The sequence below is a fragment of the Hyperoodon ampullatus genome (genome assembly GCF_949752795.1).
Source record: "Hyperoodon ampullatus genome assembly, chromosome: 4".
NCBI lineage: Eukaryota > Metazoa > Chordata > Mammalia > Artiodactyla > Ziphiidae > Hyperoodon > Hyperoodon ampullatus.
This window is the reverse complement of record NC_136917.1, coordinates 106412430-106429053: the sequence shown is the minus strand read 5'-3', so window position 1 is coordinate 106429053 and position 16624 is coordinate 106412430. Positions and strand designations below refer to the sequence as shown.

The 16624-nt window shown below is 33.0% G+C and overlaps 1 protein-coding gene across 3 annotated transcripts in view; it reads left to right on the top strand.

Annotated features, from left to right (window-relative positions):
- RASA1 (RAS p21 protein activator 1) overlaps positions 1–16624 on the top strand; it is a gene marked incomplete at both ends in the record, with an annotated part of 106871 nt that overhangs the window by 41783 nt on the left and 48464 nt on the right. For 2 of the 3 annotated variants that reach the window (XM_079702326.1, XM_079702324.1), the window contains 5 exons: positions 7335–7487; positions 8479–8618; positions 9230–9296; positions 13011–13128; positions 16239–16270. In XM_079702326.1, coding sequence (XP_079558452.1) covers positions 7335–7487; positions 8479–8618; positions 9230–9296; positions 13011–13128; positions 16239–16270 — 510 coding nt within the window. The remainder of the gene's footprint in view (positions 1–7334; positions 7488–8478; positions 8619–9229; positions 9297–13010; positions 13129–16238; positions 16271–16624) is intronic. The other variant, XM_079702325.1, reaches the window with a different exon arrangement.

The window sequence follows — 16624 nt, the reverse complement described above, 5'->3', positions numbered from 1 at the left end:
ACAGGACATGATGAGGAAGGATGTTGACAGTGGGAAGGGAAAAGACTAGATAGATAAAAGGGTATTGAGAATTTGGAATTGTTAAGGCTTTTTGACTAATTGGATATGAGGTAAATAGAATAGAGGAATAAGTCAGAGGTACTGACGAGAGGTTTCCACTAGGTTGAACCATACGTAATTTTTTTTTTTGACCTTAAAAAACACAGCAGTATATAGTTTTACCTAATAGCTTGGGTGAGTGGATTGATGTGTGACATAAGTCAAGATGAGAAGCAGGAGAGAAAGAAGAGAAGGGATGTGGGAAAGAATGATGGGGAAGTCTTTTTTCTTTTTTTTTTAACGTCTTTATTGGAGTATAATCTTTGCATAGTTGTAGAACGGGTTGAAATAGAGAGAAAAAGAGGGCCTGAACGAGAGTAATTGGTGAGGTTGGAGATGCAATATGCGAGTTGGCAGTAGTGTTATGGGTAGAGAGATAGGAAGGAATCAGTGTTGCTTTTGAAGTTTTGAGTCTAAACGCTAGGAAAGATGCTGGTGCCATTAACAGGATAGAGGAGTAAAGAGGAAGAGGTGTGTGTGTGTGTGTGCACGCGTGCATGTGTATGTGTTTGTAAGGATAGTTGCTGATATTTTAGATTTGGCTATAGTCATCTTAAGGTGAAGCTTCTTAGCAGGTACTTGGTAACTTAGGCCTGAAGCTTAGGAGGAAAGCCAGCTTTAGGGAGAACAATTTGGGAATTATCCTCATAGAGAAGTTATAATTTGAGCTGAAGAGATACTGATATTTCTATGAGTGAGAATAGAGAAATAGAAATTTCTGAGGGGAAATAAAAACATAGAAAATACCTTAATTTTAGGACGACTTTTGGCTAAATTGCATAATCTTTTCACCTTATTTAAAAAAATGTTACATAGGAAAAACATTTTGAGAAAGCATAGGGAGAAAACCTATGTCTAAAACAGTGCCTAAATATAGCAGGTGCTTAAAAAATATTTGTTGAATGAATAAATGTAATTTGTTTGGGATATAGGGGAAATAGGAGAGAATAATGGACTTACGGTGGAGAACTTTGAGTGCTGTGTTCTAATGCCTGCCCCCACCTTGGGTTATTGGTGGGAGCAGATGAGTGGATAGATCTGAGAATATTTTGAACTTTTAAAATGTTCTTTGAGGTACATTTCTCTTTGAGGTACTGAAAGAAGTTCAGCAAGTAAGGTTATAAATCTAGTCTAATTCAGAAGGTTATATTCTTTCCATATTATCTGATAAGAATTAGGCTTGCAAAGTATATTTTGAAAGTTTAAAGTATTCTCATATTCCCATATCTGTATATGAACATTTTTTGGCCTTTGCTTGTCTTTACTTTTTCCCTCTGCCAGTGACATCTTTCTCACCTTCTCAGTCCCTTGCTTTCTCTGAATTAGTTGCTACTTGTCTTGTAGGTTTCCGTTTAGCCATCAGTTTTTTCAGGAAGTGTATACTAAAATGCTAAGACTGAAGGTTTTCCATATGCCCCCGCATTCTAGTACTTGCTGTATCAGATTGCAGTTGCCTGATTTGTCTGTGTTCTCCATGAGACCTATGTCATGGAGTTCTGTGGTATTAACTTGTTTTTCTACCACGTAGCCCAATGCTTGACACATAGTTTGTTGGAGATGGACTAAATAAAAGGCCATGCCAGACTAAAGTTTGCTTTTAAACTTCAGATTCAGTGTTTTAAAGGTATATCTTAAAATACAGGTTAAGAAATGTTATAGTTGCAGTAGGTAGCCACTGAATCACCATACCCTCCAAAGTTTTAGATTGAACATTGTGAAATTAAACAAAGCAAAACAAAAAAATCAGTGTTTCTTTTAAGTAGAAAAACTACCCTTCAAGATAGTTTACAGCTGTGTTGCAGTAATGCATTTGTTGGACCAGATGGTCACAAGTCATTCGTTGCCCTCTTTTCATGTACTTAGTTACTGATATGACCCTGTAATTGTTGAAGTTCTAAGAAAAGGTCAACTGTAAGAATTGGTAGTTTTTTTGAGAAATGAAATTTCACTGATATAAGGGATAGAGGCTGTGAGGTAGGAACTGATGTTAGCCTCCGGCTAGTAAGTATTGTGCTTTTCCTTTTCCTTTGTTTTTTTAAATAAATATGTTTGATTAGTGTATAACATTTTTTGGAGAGGGTGTGGCTCTTTCTACTCTTCATTTTCTGTTTTCTAGGGTGATGGGAGTTAAGGTTAGTGAGAATGAGACTATCTTGGTCAAGTGTACTTCAATATAAACTCTTTTTAAGTCTTTACTGAATTTGTTACAATATTGCTTTTGTTTTATGTTTTGGTTTTTCGCCTGTGAGGTATGTGGGATCTTAGCTCCCCTACCAAGGATTGAACCCGCACTCCTGCATTGGAAGGCAAAGTCTTAACCACTGGACCACCAGGGAGTCCAATATAAACTTTTGATTGCATAAGCATTGTGTTGTTGGTCCCACCTTTAGTATATTAGTCTTTCAGTAAACTGAATTTTTGGGTGGATGGACATGTAACAGTGCTGTTTCTTTAAAAAATACTCCCACAGAACTTAAACCTCCTTTGGACCCTGTAAATATGTTACCTGTGGCAAAAGGGAATAGAATTTCTGTTCTTTTCTTGAGCTAATTTGATCTGAGATATGTAACTAAATGCATAGACAAACACACAGACATACACACGTACTTCTTATTTGCCTGAACACACAAATATACTCAAGATGTCAAACATACACATGAATATTTCTTAAGTAATGCAGTTGGTCTAAGGGGTACTACACCTCTTATGCTTAGTCTAGTGGTTGTTCAGGTGAATTTACTAGTGACCAAATTTTAGTCTGTCTGCATAACAATGTGGGGGGAAAAAGACAATAAAATCATTTACTATAAGGTATCTTTTCTATACTTTGCCTTCACTTTAAAAAGTCAGTTTATTTTTCTTGACCACCAGCTCAGACCGTATGACTGTGGGGACTACGTTAGTTAAAAAGAAATATGGAGGGCTTCCCTGTTGGCGCAGTGGTTGGGAGTCCGCCTGCCGATGCAGGGGACGCGGGTTCGTGCCCCGGTCCGGGAGGATCTCACATGCCGCGGAGCGGCTGGGCCCGTGAGCCATGGCCGCTGGGCCTGCGCGTCCAGAGCCTGTGCTCCGCAACGGGAGAGGCCACAACAGTGAGAAGCCCAAGTACCGCAAACAAACAAACAAACAAAAGAAATATGGAGGTTTTAGGAGATTTATAGTAGATTTAGCAAATGTTTTTAGTATATGTCTTAACCAGACTGAAATAACCAATTTAATTTCAGAAAGGACAGCATGTGTGAGAAAATACGATTAACATCTTTGAGAGTTACAGAAAAACTTTAGAAGTTCACGGTATGATCAGGCACACAGAGTTCCAGGTAATTCAGGTGACAAGAGATTTTTTGGCAATTAGATTTCTGCACTTATGTTTCTCTCTGAGAACTTCAGTGCCTGTCAGTGACATAACTAGGAAGAAGAACATAGTGGAAAGTAAAAGTGATCTGCTGGGAACTTCAATTTAGTTTCCTTTTTAGACAAAGGAAGCTTGTTGATGGTAGTGCTATTTTAATTGTTTTCTACTGTAGTAGACAGTTTCCATTTAGTATTGTCACGTTAGTTTTAAATACTTGTGTAGTTTGAGTTGTGTCTGTCTATATTCACACCAGGTTGTTTTCCCATTGTATAGATTTCTATATTATTCTACCTGATTAGGAGAGACTAAAAAACACAAAGGCCCTCCCAAGGCCCCTTAAATATACTGCACCAATGTACAACATGTTTATAAAAACATTCATGTAATTCCAAATTTAAAAGTAAAATGATTCCTGCAGCTTGTCCAACTTGTCTCTTGTTGACTTATTTAATACGTAGTTTCATGTTGGATGTTTTATTTTAGATAAACTGATTGTGTAGTGTCTAAGAAAATGAAATCAAGAGACTCCATATCTGTAAGATTTTGCAACCAAAAATTGCAAAACTAGCTGAGAAAAATGTATTTACTTCTTAAATTTCCTGCTGTTTCTTTTCCCAATCTTCCTTGAAAGAGAGAGAGAACAAGAGAGAGGGATAGTTTACTTTTAAATAGGAGAACATTAGATATTTTATTATTAAAGTATTAATTTAGGCAAATTTAAGTCACAGTATCTCAAATGCATATTGTCTTTGCCATTCCTCCAAAGAATATATCCACATTGGGGAAAGAGTGGGGCTATTTGAGGGTTTCCTTCTATAATTGCCAGGAGAAGTGGAAGAATTTCTAGTTTATGAATACTTCGGAGCTTCCAACGTCAATTAATATGTATGATCCGTTACTGTTCAAAAAAGACGCTTTGGAAAAAGAAATTTCCTCTTAAAAATCAATGTTTTAGCAGAAATGAAGATTGGTTTCTCCTGTTCTCTTCCCAAAATTAGATGCAGTGTAAACAGAACTGGAAGGTAGGAAGATAACAGAGGCTTAGGTGATCTACAAATTAATCATCCATTATGCAACAGTATAAAATTTGATATTTTCATTGATGAAGCTGAATTAGCCCCATAGTCTATGTATATTGTATATAATTTATATAATTTTGTATGTATTATCTCATTTATAATAATATCATGCAACCTTCTATGAAGCAGGTACTGTTATTATGTGCCTTTTTTAGATGAGGAAACTCAGGCTAAGAAATTAAGACATTTGCCCATATTTGTACAGCCAAGTGGCAGAGCTAGGATTCAAACACAAGCAGTGACTCTGGAGTCTTTACTCTTAACCATTATACTATACAGCCTATGGAGTGCTTTTTCAGTTTTGTTTTTCTCTGAAGGAGTTTAGGACAAATATTTAATGTGTTCTGAGGTTGAGATGGAAATTATTTTCCCTTTTTTTTTTTTTTACAAGTGATAGTAATGAGGTACAAAGTATAGAGACTTGACCATAATTATGGCGGTTTCTGATAAGTCCTAGTCTCACCAGTCAGCTTAATCTCTTCTGAAGACGTTTAGGAGGTATCAGTGCAGCCATCTTATCTGTGCAGATATATTTAAAATAGTCTTGTTAGTATGATTCACCTTGATAATTTGAAGTGAACAATAAAGATAATTCAAGAAATTCTAAGTTTTGATTAAGACCATTCAATTTTTTTCCTAGAACAGTTGGAGACTTGTAACAATGGAATGTTTTGAGGATCACGCTCAACTACATATGTGCTCATAAGCCTATTATTGGATAATTTAATTTCAGTTTATAGTCATAATCAAGAATTGACATGTTTTACCTAATGTGTTCAAAACTTAAGAGCTTTTGGCATAAAAGGAATTAGTAATAATCAGGAAACAAAGTTGTTTATTAAGATTTATGTCTCTGTCTTGAACTGAATATCTGTTTTAATGCCAGAATCTTATAGAAAGTACATAGATGTAAAAACTGAAAATCACAAATATATAAAAGTCTTTAGTCAAGTATTTATTATAAATTAGTTGTTGTGTAATGCCTCATGCACCTTTGTGTATCATCTTATGGTGAGTTCACTAGATGAATGAGATTAAAAAATCTTTTAATCTTGACATTTTGCTTAAAACACACCAGAAATTTAACAAGTATCAAGTATACAAAAATAGGTACTTTGTTTAAAATTGTCCTTAACTTTGTCTTTGTTCAGTGTGTAAATCTGCTCTGCGGGTTAGCTCCACTACTTTAGGTAATAAGGAATGTACCAGGTTCACATTCCAAGGTTGTCCCATATATTTTCACAGTTAAATAAACTTCTAGCCTAGAATTTCAAAATATTGTCCTGATTATCTATCATTAAATTTTAGCTCTTCAAGGAATTTTAATGATCATTGGTCCAAGTTTTTCCTATTAGAATTAAAAAAACAAAACAAAACAAAACCACAAACAGCTCTTAAAAGCTAAATTCGCTTGTCAGTAGCCTCAAAGACAGTGGTTGAACTAAGACTATAATTTTAGAGGAATGCAATGTTTATTGTTCTTTCCTTTCTTCCCCTAATACTAATGGTTTACAATTATGTTTTTTCTGTTCAGTTATGATGAAGCTTCATGATTGTTTTTCATCATTTATTTTATTTCTGTCTTATATACAAACTGTCAAATAAATGGGTTGGTTTTTAGAAGAAAATTAACAATAATTCTTTGGGGAAGTTCTAAGTTAAAAAAAAGAAAAAACTAAGGAGTCAATGTAAGCTTTCATTACAGCAACCTTACAAAAATAGTCATAGTTTTATTATAGTCTTGACTGTCAACTTATGGCTAGATATTAAGTATATCAATGTAATATGAATGTTTATTGTTCTCCTCTGAATGTTTCAAGTTAGACAAGTACCAAAGGAAAGTGTAAAAATATTTCATAACAATTACTTTGTAGATTTGTTACCATGACCATATGAAAATTCCAGTCTGTTTCTAAGTGTGCTTCTGTTTATATCAATCCATGTGGCTTTTATAGGCATAGATTGGTAGTATGGATAATGCTAGAGTTGTAGCCATGATATAGCCAGTCATTTAAGCAAATCATCTAGTAGTATGGTAGATAGAAGATAGTTAAATTGAGAGCAGGAAAGTTAAAGGGACAAAGGTATTATTTATTGGTTTGGCCAAAAAGTTCTTTTGGGTTTTTCTGTAAGATGTTATGGAGAAACCAAACGAACTTTTTGGCCAACCCAGTATTTCCCACATGTTTGTTAAGTAAATTTGAAGAGTTCAAATGTGTGGTTATGGAGTGGATCATCTTAAGACAAAAGAGAATAATCAGCTTCATATTGAAATAGGAAATTAGAATAGCAGCCTTTAGACAGTGTCATTCTGTTTTCCTATTTTAGGGCACAAACATTAAAATGAAATAAAGTTTTATTTTCTCCCAGGTACCATGTGCCTTGTTATATCAAGTCTTGGTTCCTTAATATATAGAGAGGCAGTAAATGAACCATTTGTTTCCATTTGTCCATCTTACTCTTATTTTTCTAGGTAGGCATTAGATTGTAATAAGTGTTTGTATCTTGAACAGGTAGACAGTCCTGGAGGTAGAGAGATGGGCAGAAATAGAAGAGGTGAATATGTGAGGTGATTAGGCCTGAGCTTATCGAACAGATTAAAAACTGAGTAAATGAATTATTTTTGAGAGACTGAGAAATTAAAAACAATTGAATTAAAATTGGAATGACTGGTTCAGAGTAAAATGTAAATGTCTAAGTTACATGTAGGTATGTAAAATCTGTAGTAGTATGTTTTTCAACTGCCAATAGTAATTTTATGGTTGCTATTTTTATTCTAATCTCTTAACCTTTTTTCTTAGGTGGTATCATGGAAAACTTGATAGAACTATAGCAGAAGAACGCCTCAGGCAGGCAGGGAAGTCCGGCAGTTACCTTATAAGAGAGAGTGATCGGAGGCCAGGGTCCTTTGTACTTTCATTTCTTAGCCAGACAAATGTTGTCAACCATTTTAGGTAAGTCTTTATTCCTATTATGAGGCTACATACTGTAGCTATTTTGCTGTAGTATTCATAAATATACCTGCTTTAGTGACATTTAAATAATGGAGAAAGAAATGTGTTTTCAATTAAATGATTTAATAAGTGATTTAGAGTAGATACTATTGAATGCTTACATTTTTTAAAAAAAAACAGTATTATTGGACTTTTTTGTGCTAATCATAAGTGTAGTTATCACTTTTAAAGTATAAAGAACTACAAAGAAACCTTGAGTGGTAAAGCAGAAACAAAGGAAATGTATACTTTCAGACCACAGAGTAACAGAAAATACAGAAACAGTATTTTAAGAGGGCAGTTTAATTCATTTTAGCTTCACTGTTCTGAAGCTCGTTGCAGACATTCATTTCAATTAAACAGGCATCTAGATTTTCAAGTACAGATATCAAAGTTTGTATCAACATATTTACATATATTGTTGTCTTTGATTTCATTTTTATGGGAGCCATTGAAAAAAAAATCATCTAGTGCCTGTAAAGTTAACTGATAAAATGTTTGTATACCCTTAATTTTCAGATTTTAAAATAGACTTTAAGAGTAGTCATACCACGTGTAAAATGTGAAATTATTATTATACTCTGTAAATATTTCAAGAGATCTGTAAACTACTTTTAGCCAAAGAAAAGTAATTAAAATTGCTATTTTGTCTTAAATATGGAAAGTAAGAGTTATCTGAGGATGGATTTATAAATATTTTAATGAATTATGTAATTGAGATTTGTAAGTCAGATATGTATTTCATATCAAATGCATACATATATCTTTTCAAAAGAAATAACCTCAAGTAATTTGCATATGGTGAAGGTATTAGTAAGTGGTGTTTTAATATAAGGATGCAGATAAAGGAAAAGTATGAAAATTATCGGTTTATAATTTCTATGGAACTTGGTCTTAAAAATTGGTTATAAAGGTTTTTGTTTTACTGTATTTTTTTTTCCTGTACAAATAGGATTATTGCTATGTGTGGGGATTACTACATTGGTGGAAGACGTTTTTCTTCTCTGTCAGACCTAATAGGTTATTACAGTCATGTTTCCTGTTTGCTTAAAGGAGAAAAATTGCTTTATCCAGTTGCACCGCCAGAGGCAAGTAAAATATCTTTCAAAACTTTATTATTTCACTTTACTAATGGGGTTAGCTCTTGTTCAGTTTCTCGTGATGTTTATTATAATATAATTCAAGATTTAATTCTGGTTGTAGTGTCAGAGCATAACTGGCAACTTCTTTAAAAAAAGAAAGAGTAATTTTCCTGCTACTTTGTATTTAAGTTACTAGATTTTTTTTATTGTACTGTATGGTGATACCCTAACAAATATTTCTGAATGAATGAGGAGTAATTACTGATATCCTAGTGCTAATGCTGAAGTTGCTGCAAGATTCTGAAATGTCTTCTGCATCATTGGAGAAAGGTTACTTTATATGTTGTGTAGTGTATTTAAAATTAAATGATAACTCATATTACCTGATTAAAAACATATTGGTTATACTGTTAAAGAATTTCTGTACAAACAACAACAAAACAAGATGAGCATTTCCAGGGTTTGGGTATTTAGAGCCTCAGTAAAAAATAGTTTGAATGATCCTACAGAATTTATAATGTGGGGTTTTACTGGCTTTACCTTTGTGTGGACATACCCAATTTGACTTTGACATAGAAAGGTTATCTTTTGTAAATCAATTTTTTTATGGTTTCTAGCCAGTAGAAGATAGAAGGCGTGTTCGAGCCATTCTCCCTTACACAAAAGTACCAGACACTGATGAAATAAGGTATTTTATAATATAATCTCGTTTATAGGCATTTGAAAGACTGAAAATTTGTTGCTCTTGGACTAGGAAGGTTTTGGAAATTGAGGAAATAGCATCCAGCAAAGCATGCCCTTAATATTAAGTCCATTGTTCCTGTCCCCCTGTGTTGGCTTATCTGTTCAGACTGTGAATTTCGATCAGAGAGGCCACAGTGAAGATGACAGGAGAAATAACTTAGCTTTTATTAGACTATCTCTGACAAAGTAAGGAGAGTTCTTATATATAATTTGTTTTTATTATTTCTATAGAATTTGATTTATTATATAATTTGATAATTATTACCAAATTATCTGTATCTTTTTATAAGTTTAGCTTTCTGATAGAAAATTTGTTTATTATTGGTAAAATGTTAAGGCTACTTTGAATAATTACTAATTCTGAGTTTACAGCTTCTCATTGAAATCAATAACAGTATTTAAAATGTAGTGATAACTTTTGGGAAGTACTAAAAATTTCTGGAAATATGGTATTTTAAAAAACAAAGATTCAACTATCTGAAATCTCCAAGTAGGCATTCCATTTTTATATGATTGTCCTCAAAATAACTTCTCATTTAGTTCTTATTGGCACACCTTTATTTGTGATCTAAGCTGGAAAAGCCAGTGAAAGAAAGAGAAGGGAAAGAAAAACAGCACTGAACTGCAAATTCGGGAATTTTGGATGATTTGTAAATTCCCAGTGGGGTCATCTAGGACAGCAGCTCTCAAAGTGTGATCCATGTAACCCTGGGGATCCTTGAGATCCATTCAGAAGATTCATAAGATCAAAACTATTTTCATAATAATACTAAGACATAATTTGCCTTTTTCACTGTGACATTTATATGATGGTTCAGAAGCCATGGATAGTAAAACTGCTGGTGTCTTAGCACAAATCAAGGCAGTGGTAACAAATGTATATCGTTTTTCACTGCCCCATGCTTGCAGTTAAACAAAAAAAGCCAGTTTCTCTTACGAATATTCTTGGTGAGACAATAAAAAATATTTGTTTTATAAACCTCAACCTATGGCTACACATCTTTTTAATATCTTTGTGATGAAATGGGACATACTCATAAAGCACCTCTACTGTGTACCACAGTTCAATGTCTTGAGGAAAAGAGGTGCTTTGAGAGCTGAACTAGCTGCTTTTTTTTTTTTGTGCACATCATTTTCACTTAGAAGAATTACTGACAGGCAAATTATGGTTATTCAGACTTGAATATCTGACTTTTTTTTTATTTTTTAAAGAACAAAGTGAATCTGTTACTTCAAGGGAAATAACTGGCAGTATTTGTTGCCAATGACAATTTGAGCTTTCGAGGAAAAATTAGTATTTTGGAAACCCTATATTTGCCATCAGGAGTTTGACAGCTTCCTAGACACTTAATGACTTTTCTGATGAAATTGGTGCTGATATTGAAGAATGTGATGTTTTGATACTGTATAATGTGTTTATATCTGGATGATCTGCACATCTCAGTGAATCAGTATTTTCTAAATGATCAATGCATGATGTTACAAAATTATGGCTGGGTAAAAGATCCATTCACAGTGCAAAATAGACCAATAGAGGTTATTGGAATGGTACAGAAAGTTCATTGATACATAGTTTTAGATTCCACATTACAACCAACCTCCAAGAAAATACCACTAGTCAAGTTTTGGGGTTAATGTAATAGAATATCTATAATTATCTGGAAAGCTATTAAAATATTCATCCCTTTCACAACTACATATTTGTATAAAGCCAGATTTTCCTCATATACTTTAAGCAAAAAAACCATATAACAACAGATTGAATAAAGAAATGGATATGAGAATCCAGCAGTTTTCAGTTAAGCCAGACATGAGATTTGCAAAAATGCAAGGCAATAATATTCTTACTAAACTTGTAAAGATTATAATTATTTTTCATTTTTTATGTTACCATGTTAATAGGGTATATTAATATTTTAAAAGGAATTAATAAATATTTTTAAACATTTACATTTTAAATTCTAATATGGTAATTATCAATGGATATAATCCATGTAAATGAGTAAATGAAAGCCTGTTAGGGTATCAATTTTTAAAACTGTAAAGTGGTCCTGAGAGACCTTCCAAAAATTGAGTACTTCTGATCTAGGAAGATGAAAATTTAAACAAGAATTAGAATGACAGAAATATGTATGAAGTTATGAGTCTTTTTAAATTTATATATACCTGAGAAGTATTTTTTTTTAAGTAAAAACATCTGAAGATTAATGAGATTTAATAAAGCACTTTAACCTGTTTTGAGGAAAAATGCAAAATAATGCATAATTAATCTTAGGATTATGATGTTTCCGCCAGTAAGCTTTTTATTTTTCATATTTTTGTTTTTTGCATCATAAAAAGTTTGTAGTATACAAACAAGTCAAAATTAAAAAAAAAAACTCTTAGGACTGCTTTTGACCAAAAATGAAACTTGTCATTTCTCATTTCTCTTTGACTTCTATTTTAATATATTTATTTGGGTGGTTGGTTCCGGAAGGGAACAATTTATACTTGGCTAAGTGGTTATGTCTGCCCCCTTTCAGCTAGTGAAATACTGGTCATTGTTAAGGGTTGTAGAATCAAGGTAGAATGCAGTATTCTGTGCTTATTCAAAAAGAGTGCATCTGAAGCATCGTGTACAAGTTTTTATTCTTGAACTGGTCCAAGTATCAGTGAAGCTTCAGATATTTCAGAGAAAAACAAAGTTTTCAAAGGTATGAGAAGAAATTTACTTACTATAACTTTGGTTTATGAATATTAAGACTTAAAGGAAAATTTATTTAAAAAATACATATATATTACAGATAGGGATATAGATACAGGGTCAATGGTAGCATCCAGTCAATCTTAAAACCTTAAGCACTCAAAGGCATTTGTTCAAGCCTAAAAGGAAAAGTTCAAGGAATTACTGATGGTTTTATATTGATGACATACATCAACAACTTTTTAATCCTGTGATTGTGTGGAGGTTGAAAACATCTAGATTCCAATGAAAAGAAACTAGATTGTGTATACATCCCTCCACTCAGGTATTGGTAACAGAAAAAACATGCATGCATTCTCATTATATATACCCTTTGGTACCACTTTCGGAGAAAGAATGCTCTACTTGTTGGACCATGGATAGCTGAGTGAATTAAATAAACCCTAATGTCTTTTATGAGAAAAAGGTTACTCTCATAAGCATCTGTGTGATAAGGCTAATTATGCTTATTTAAAATAAACTTCTTCTAAAGTAACCTTATCCTGTATACGTGGAATGAGTTAATAATATTTATTTAATGTTTATAATTTTATGTCTAACCTATATCTGAAAGAGTAATAACATTGAAACTTAAATTTTAAAGTTCAGTTTTCTTGTAGTTACACCCCAAAGCCTGTAATATATGTATAATTACTGTTTACATAAATTCCAGTTTGAATCTAACAATAATCCAGTGATACAGATAGTATAGGTACTGTTATTAAACCCATTTTGTGCATGTCGAAATTAAGATTCAGATAAGTGTCTTTTACATGTAGATGATGACAGAAACAGGACAAAAATCTAGAGTATTTGACTTTAACCCCTTGCGTTTTCCAGTATCATATTATCTCTGTGAGGTGGTACATAATCAATTAAATTTCCATGTATAAAAATTTTATTTAATTTTAATAACTTCATAATTGCTATTTTCAGTTTCTTAAAAGGAGATATGTTCATTGTTCATAACGAGTTAGAAGATGGATGGATGTGGGTTACAAATCTAAGAACAGATGAACAAGGTCTTATTGTTGAAGACCTAGTAGAAGAGGTGGTAAGTTTTGTTCTTTTCTTCTCCTTCTCAGAATTCTAAATACTTTTTAAATTTTGGAACTTGTCCATAATCAGGGAAATTAGCTATGGATTTATTTCTTTTATGAAAAACCTCAATTCATAAGTACAAGTAATTTTTCATTAAAACGTATTTACTGTTGGTAAATGCTATTTATTTGTAAAGAGCACAACCAAGCAAGCATGTTTTAATCTGTAGTTGCCAATATTCAGGATGTTTTCATGAGTTTCTAAAAATTAAAAATGTATTAACATGTGTGCTTATTTGTATCCCTTTTTGTCTTCTTGGACTTCCTCATAAATGATATTATGTCCAACTGATCATGGAATCTCAAATGGTTGCACGTTTGCTTTCAAACTCTTTATCTCCCAAATATATGTATAATTTTCTAGTAACCTTGGAAAAATGGAGTTATATTACACATATATTATCACATGGTTCTATATTTTGAATATTTCCCTTGTTTTCAATGTCATCACAAAATACATTATCAGTAGTCTTAGACACTATAAATAATCGTGTTTGTGCATTTTTAGATACAGATCAGCGTTCAAGCGGCATATGTATTTCAGATACAGTATTGAGTATCACTGAAACATATTAAACATTGTATTATAGTTTTGGAATTCACTCTTCTCTTTCGGATTTGTCCAGCAGGATGGAATGGTTGTCTGTTATTTTTTACAACCCTCAGAGTGACTGTTTTTAAATTATGCCTTGAACCTGGTAATATACTGAAACCTGTGCTCTGATTATTGTTCCAGGAGGACGGCAGTGGAGAATATTTTTCTTTGCTATTAATTCTCTTGTCTGCCTATTCTGGCAGCCAGATCTTGATATGTAGCAGTAAAACATACTGAGGAAAAGTGGGAGGAGTTGAGGAAATGGTATGATACGTTCCATACTCATAGTCACATAGTTACTTAGTGGAAGAGCTGGGATTAGAACTAATTCCTAGATTAGAATTCTGTATTCTACAGCAAGAGTGATATTTATTCTGTAAGGACAGGAAGTGTTCAAACTGAAGAATCTTAACATCTACGTTAGTTTTACTACAAAGTTTCTTAGTAGTATGTTGGATTTTCTTTCTGCTGTAACCCCCCTACCCCCATTATTCTGATTATTTAAAGGAATTGAGGTGTAGTTGAACTTTTCCCTCAGGCTCTTCGAACTCTGGGTCAAATTTAACAAGATAAATTTTAATAAGAATAAGTGAAAGTTATCCATTGAATATAGGGGGGAAAAAAGCCCAGTTTAAGATAAGGAGACATGACCTAACATACAAGGAAAGAAAAAAAAAGGAGAACAAGTTAACAACTCAGTGTGAGTGAACAATGTGATGTGGCTGTTAAAAATGAATATGGTCATACTTTGAATTACTAGTGGAATGGTTCCAAGTTAGAATTATAAACAGTTTTTACTTCAGTATTTAGAATAATTTTTCATAATGGTCTTCACTGGAACATAGTGAATCCTTGTAGATTGGAGAGCCATTTGGAGATTGTCTAGATTTCAGACATTTGGCTGCTGGATGGATTTAAGGAATTTCCCACCCAAAAATTCTAATTTTCATTACTGTTCCCCAAGCACATTTGTACTATATTATGTCTTAATTCCAGAATGTAAGCTCTGTGAGGATTTTTGTCTCTGATTCAATGTGTCCCTGTTGCCTAGAATAATAATAATCTGGCATTAGCAGGCATTCAGTAAATGTTTGTTGAATGAATGGATGTCTCTATGCCTATTCTTTCCCCTCTTCCTTGACACTCCTGCCCTGCTAAACTGCTTTGTAAAATTTGATTCATCTATCAATTCGGCTCAGATGTTGCCCCTTTTTTCACACCCTTTCTTAGGCTAAATTGTTTCTTTGTGTGTTTCCATAGCACCTTAACTTTATATCCCATTACATTTAAAATTAATTTATTCTGTAAACCTCTTATATAGAGATTAACTCCTTTTGGGCAGTGATAATGCATTTTGTTTTTATGTAATTTGTTTTTAGCATTTTATAATATAGAAGGCATTTAGCAAGTGTTTGATTTTAATTTGGTTAGATATTTGATATTTGAGTGAGTACCAAATTTAGAGAAGTAAATCCATGTGTACTTAGTTCATTTTTCTACCCTCTCCTTCGTTATTCAATGGAAACTTGATGTCAGGTACTGTGCTGGGTACTAGGACTACAATTCAACAGATATTCAGTGAAAATTATGTGCCAAGCGTTGTGCTAGTGGTTGTGGTAGTCAGTGTTAACAAAAAATGGCTCAGGTCTTAAGATGCTTATAGCCACGATAATGGAATGAATATCACCTAGTATATCTTAAATAATGGCAATATCAAATAGAGTAGGGTAAAGTTCAAAAGATGAAAAAAGAAGGATGTCTTTTCTATTCAGAGTAAAAGTTCATGTTTATGTTTTAGGGACTCAGTGTCTTACTGAGGAGGTAGTGTTTGAGATAGATCCTGACTAGATGGTTTAGGTTTTAACTAACGGGTAGGAAGTACTGAGTGGAAAGGACATTCTAAGTAAAAAAGAGCAAGCTACAGTGGTGGGAAAATGTAGATTAGCAAAGAGGTAGTTTATGAGTGACCATGGTATAGATACCTAAAGAGAAATGGTAGTATGAGACAGGAAACGTAGACTTGAGTCATATGGTAAAGGATTCTGGTTGTAAACTGAGGAGTTTGTGGGCAGTAGAGAGGTACTGAAGGTCTGGTTTTTAAAATGTGTTTATTTTTGTTTGGTTTGGTGTTTCTTAATGCAGAGCAAAGTTGCAGTTGAAACTGATGAATCCAGATTGGAGTGGTGGGGTGGGATGGGGCACAGAAGTAATTATACTAGTTGGCTGTTGTTAAAAGTTTAAGAAAAGAGAGGAGAAGGGCCTGGATTAGAGTAATCACAACAAAGAGAGAAGAGGACTAAGGGGGAGAGTTTTGGAAAGACCTTTCATGAATAGAAACACCTTTTCTTGTATATACATAAATACATATGAAGGGCAGGGTGTAGATATGTTTGAAGATAAGATTTTATTAATTTTAATAAAAGTATATTAATAATTACATAAAAACTGTCTTAATGTCTTTCCCTTTAGGGCCGGGAAGAAGATCCACATGAAGGCAAAATGTAAGTCTGTGTTAACTATTAAAAGGGAAAAAAATATATTGTAAACTTACTAATTGGAAAACTTTGATCTAAAAATATTTTAAAAGAAAATTGATACTTCTTGAGCTGACTTAAAATTTTTTTTTATTTGGCTCGAGTTGATTTCTATTTTCTTAAGGACCTAGTGATCATGAAGGTGGCTTATACCTACATATAACTCATATCACCAAACTAAAGACTTTTTGATAAACAGTACATTAATAACATTATGAATGTCATAATTCCTCACTTTTTTTTGTTTTCTTACTGATTTATTCATAGTGTTTCTTGTTTTTGTTGCCATTACCTTTTATGTACTTTATGGTTCAGTTTTTT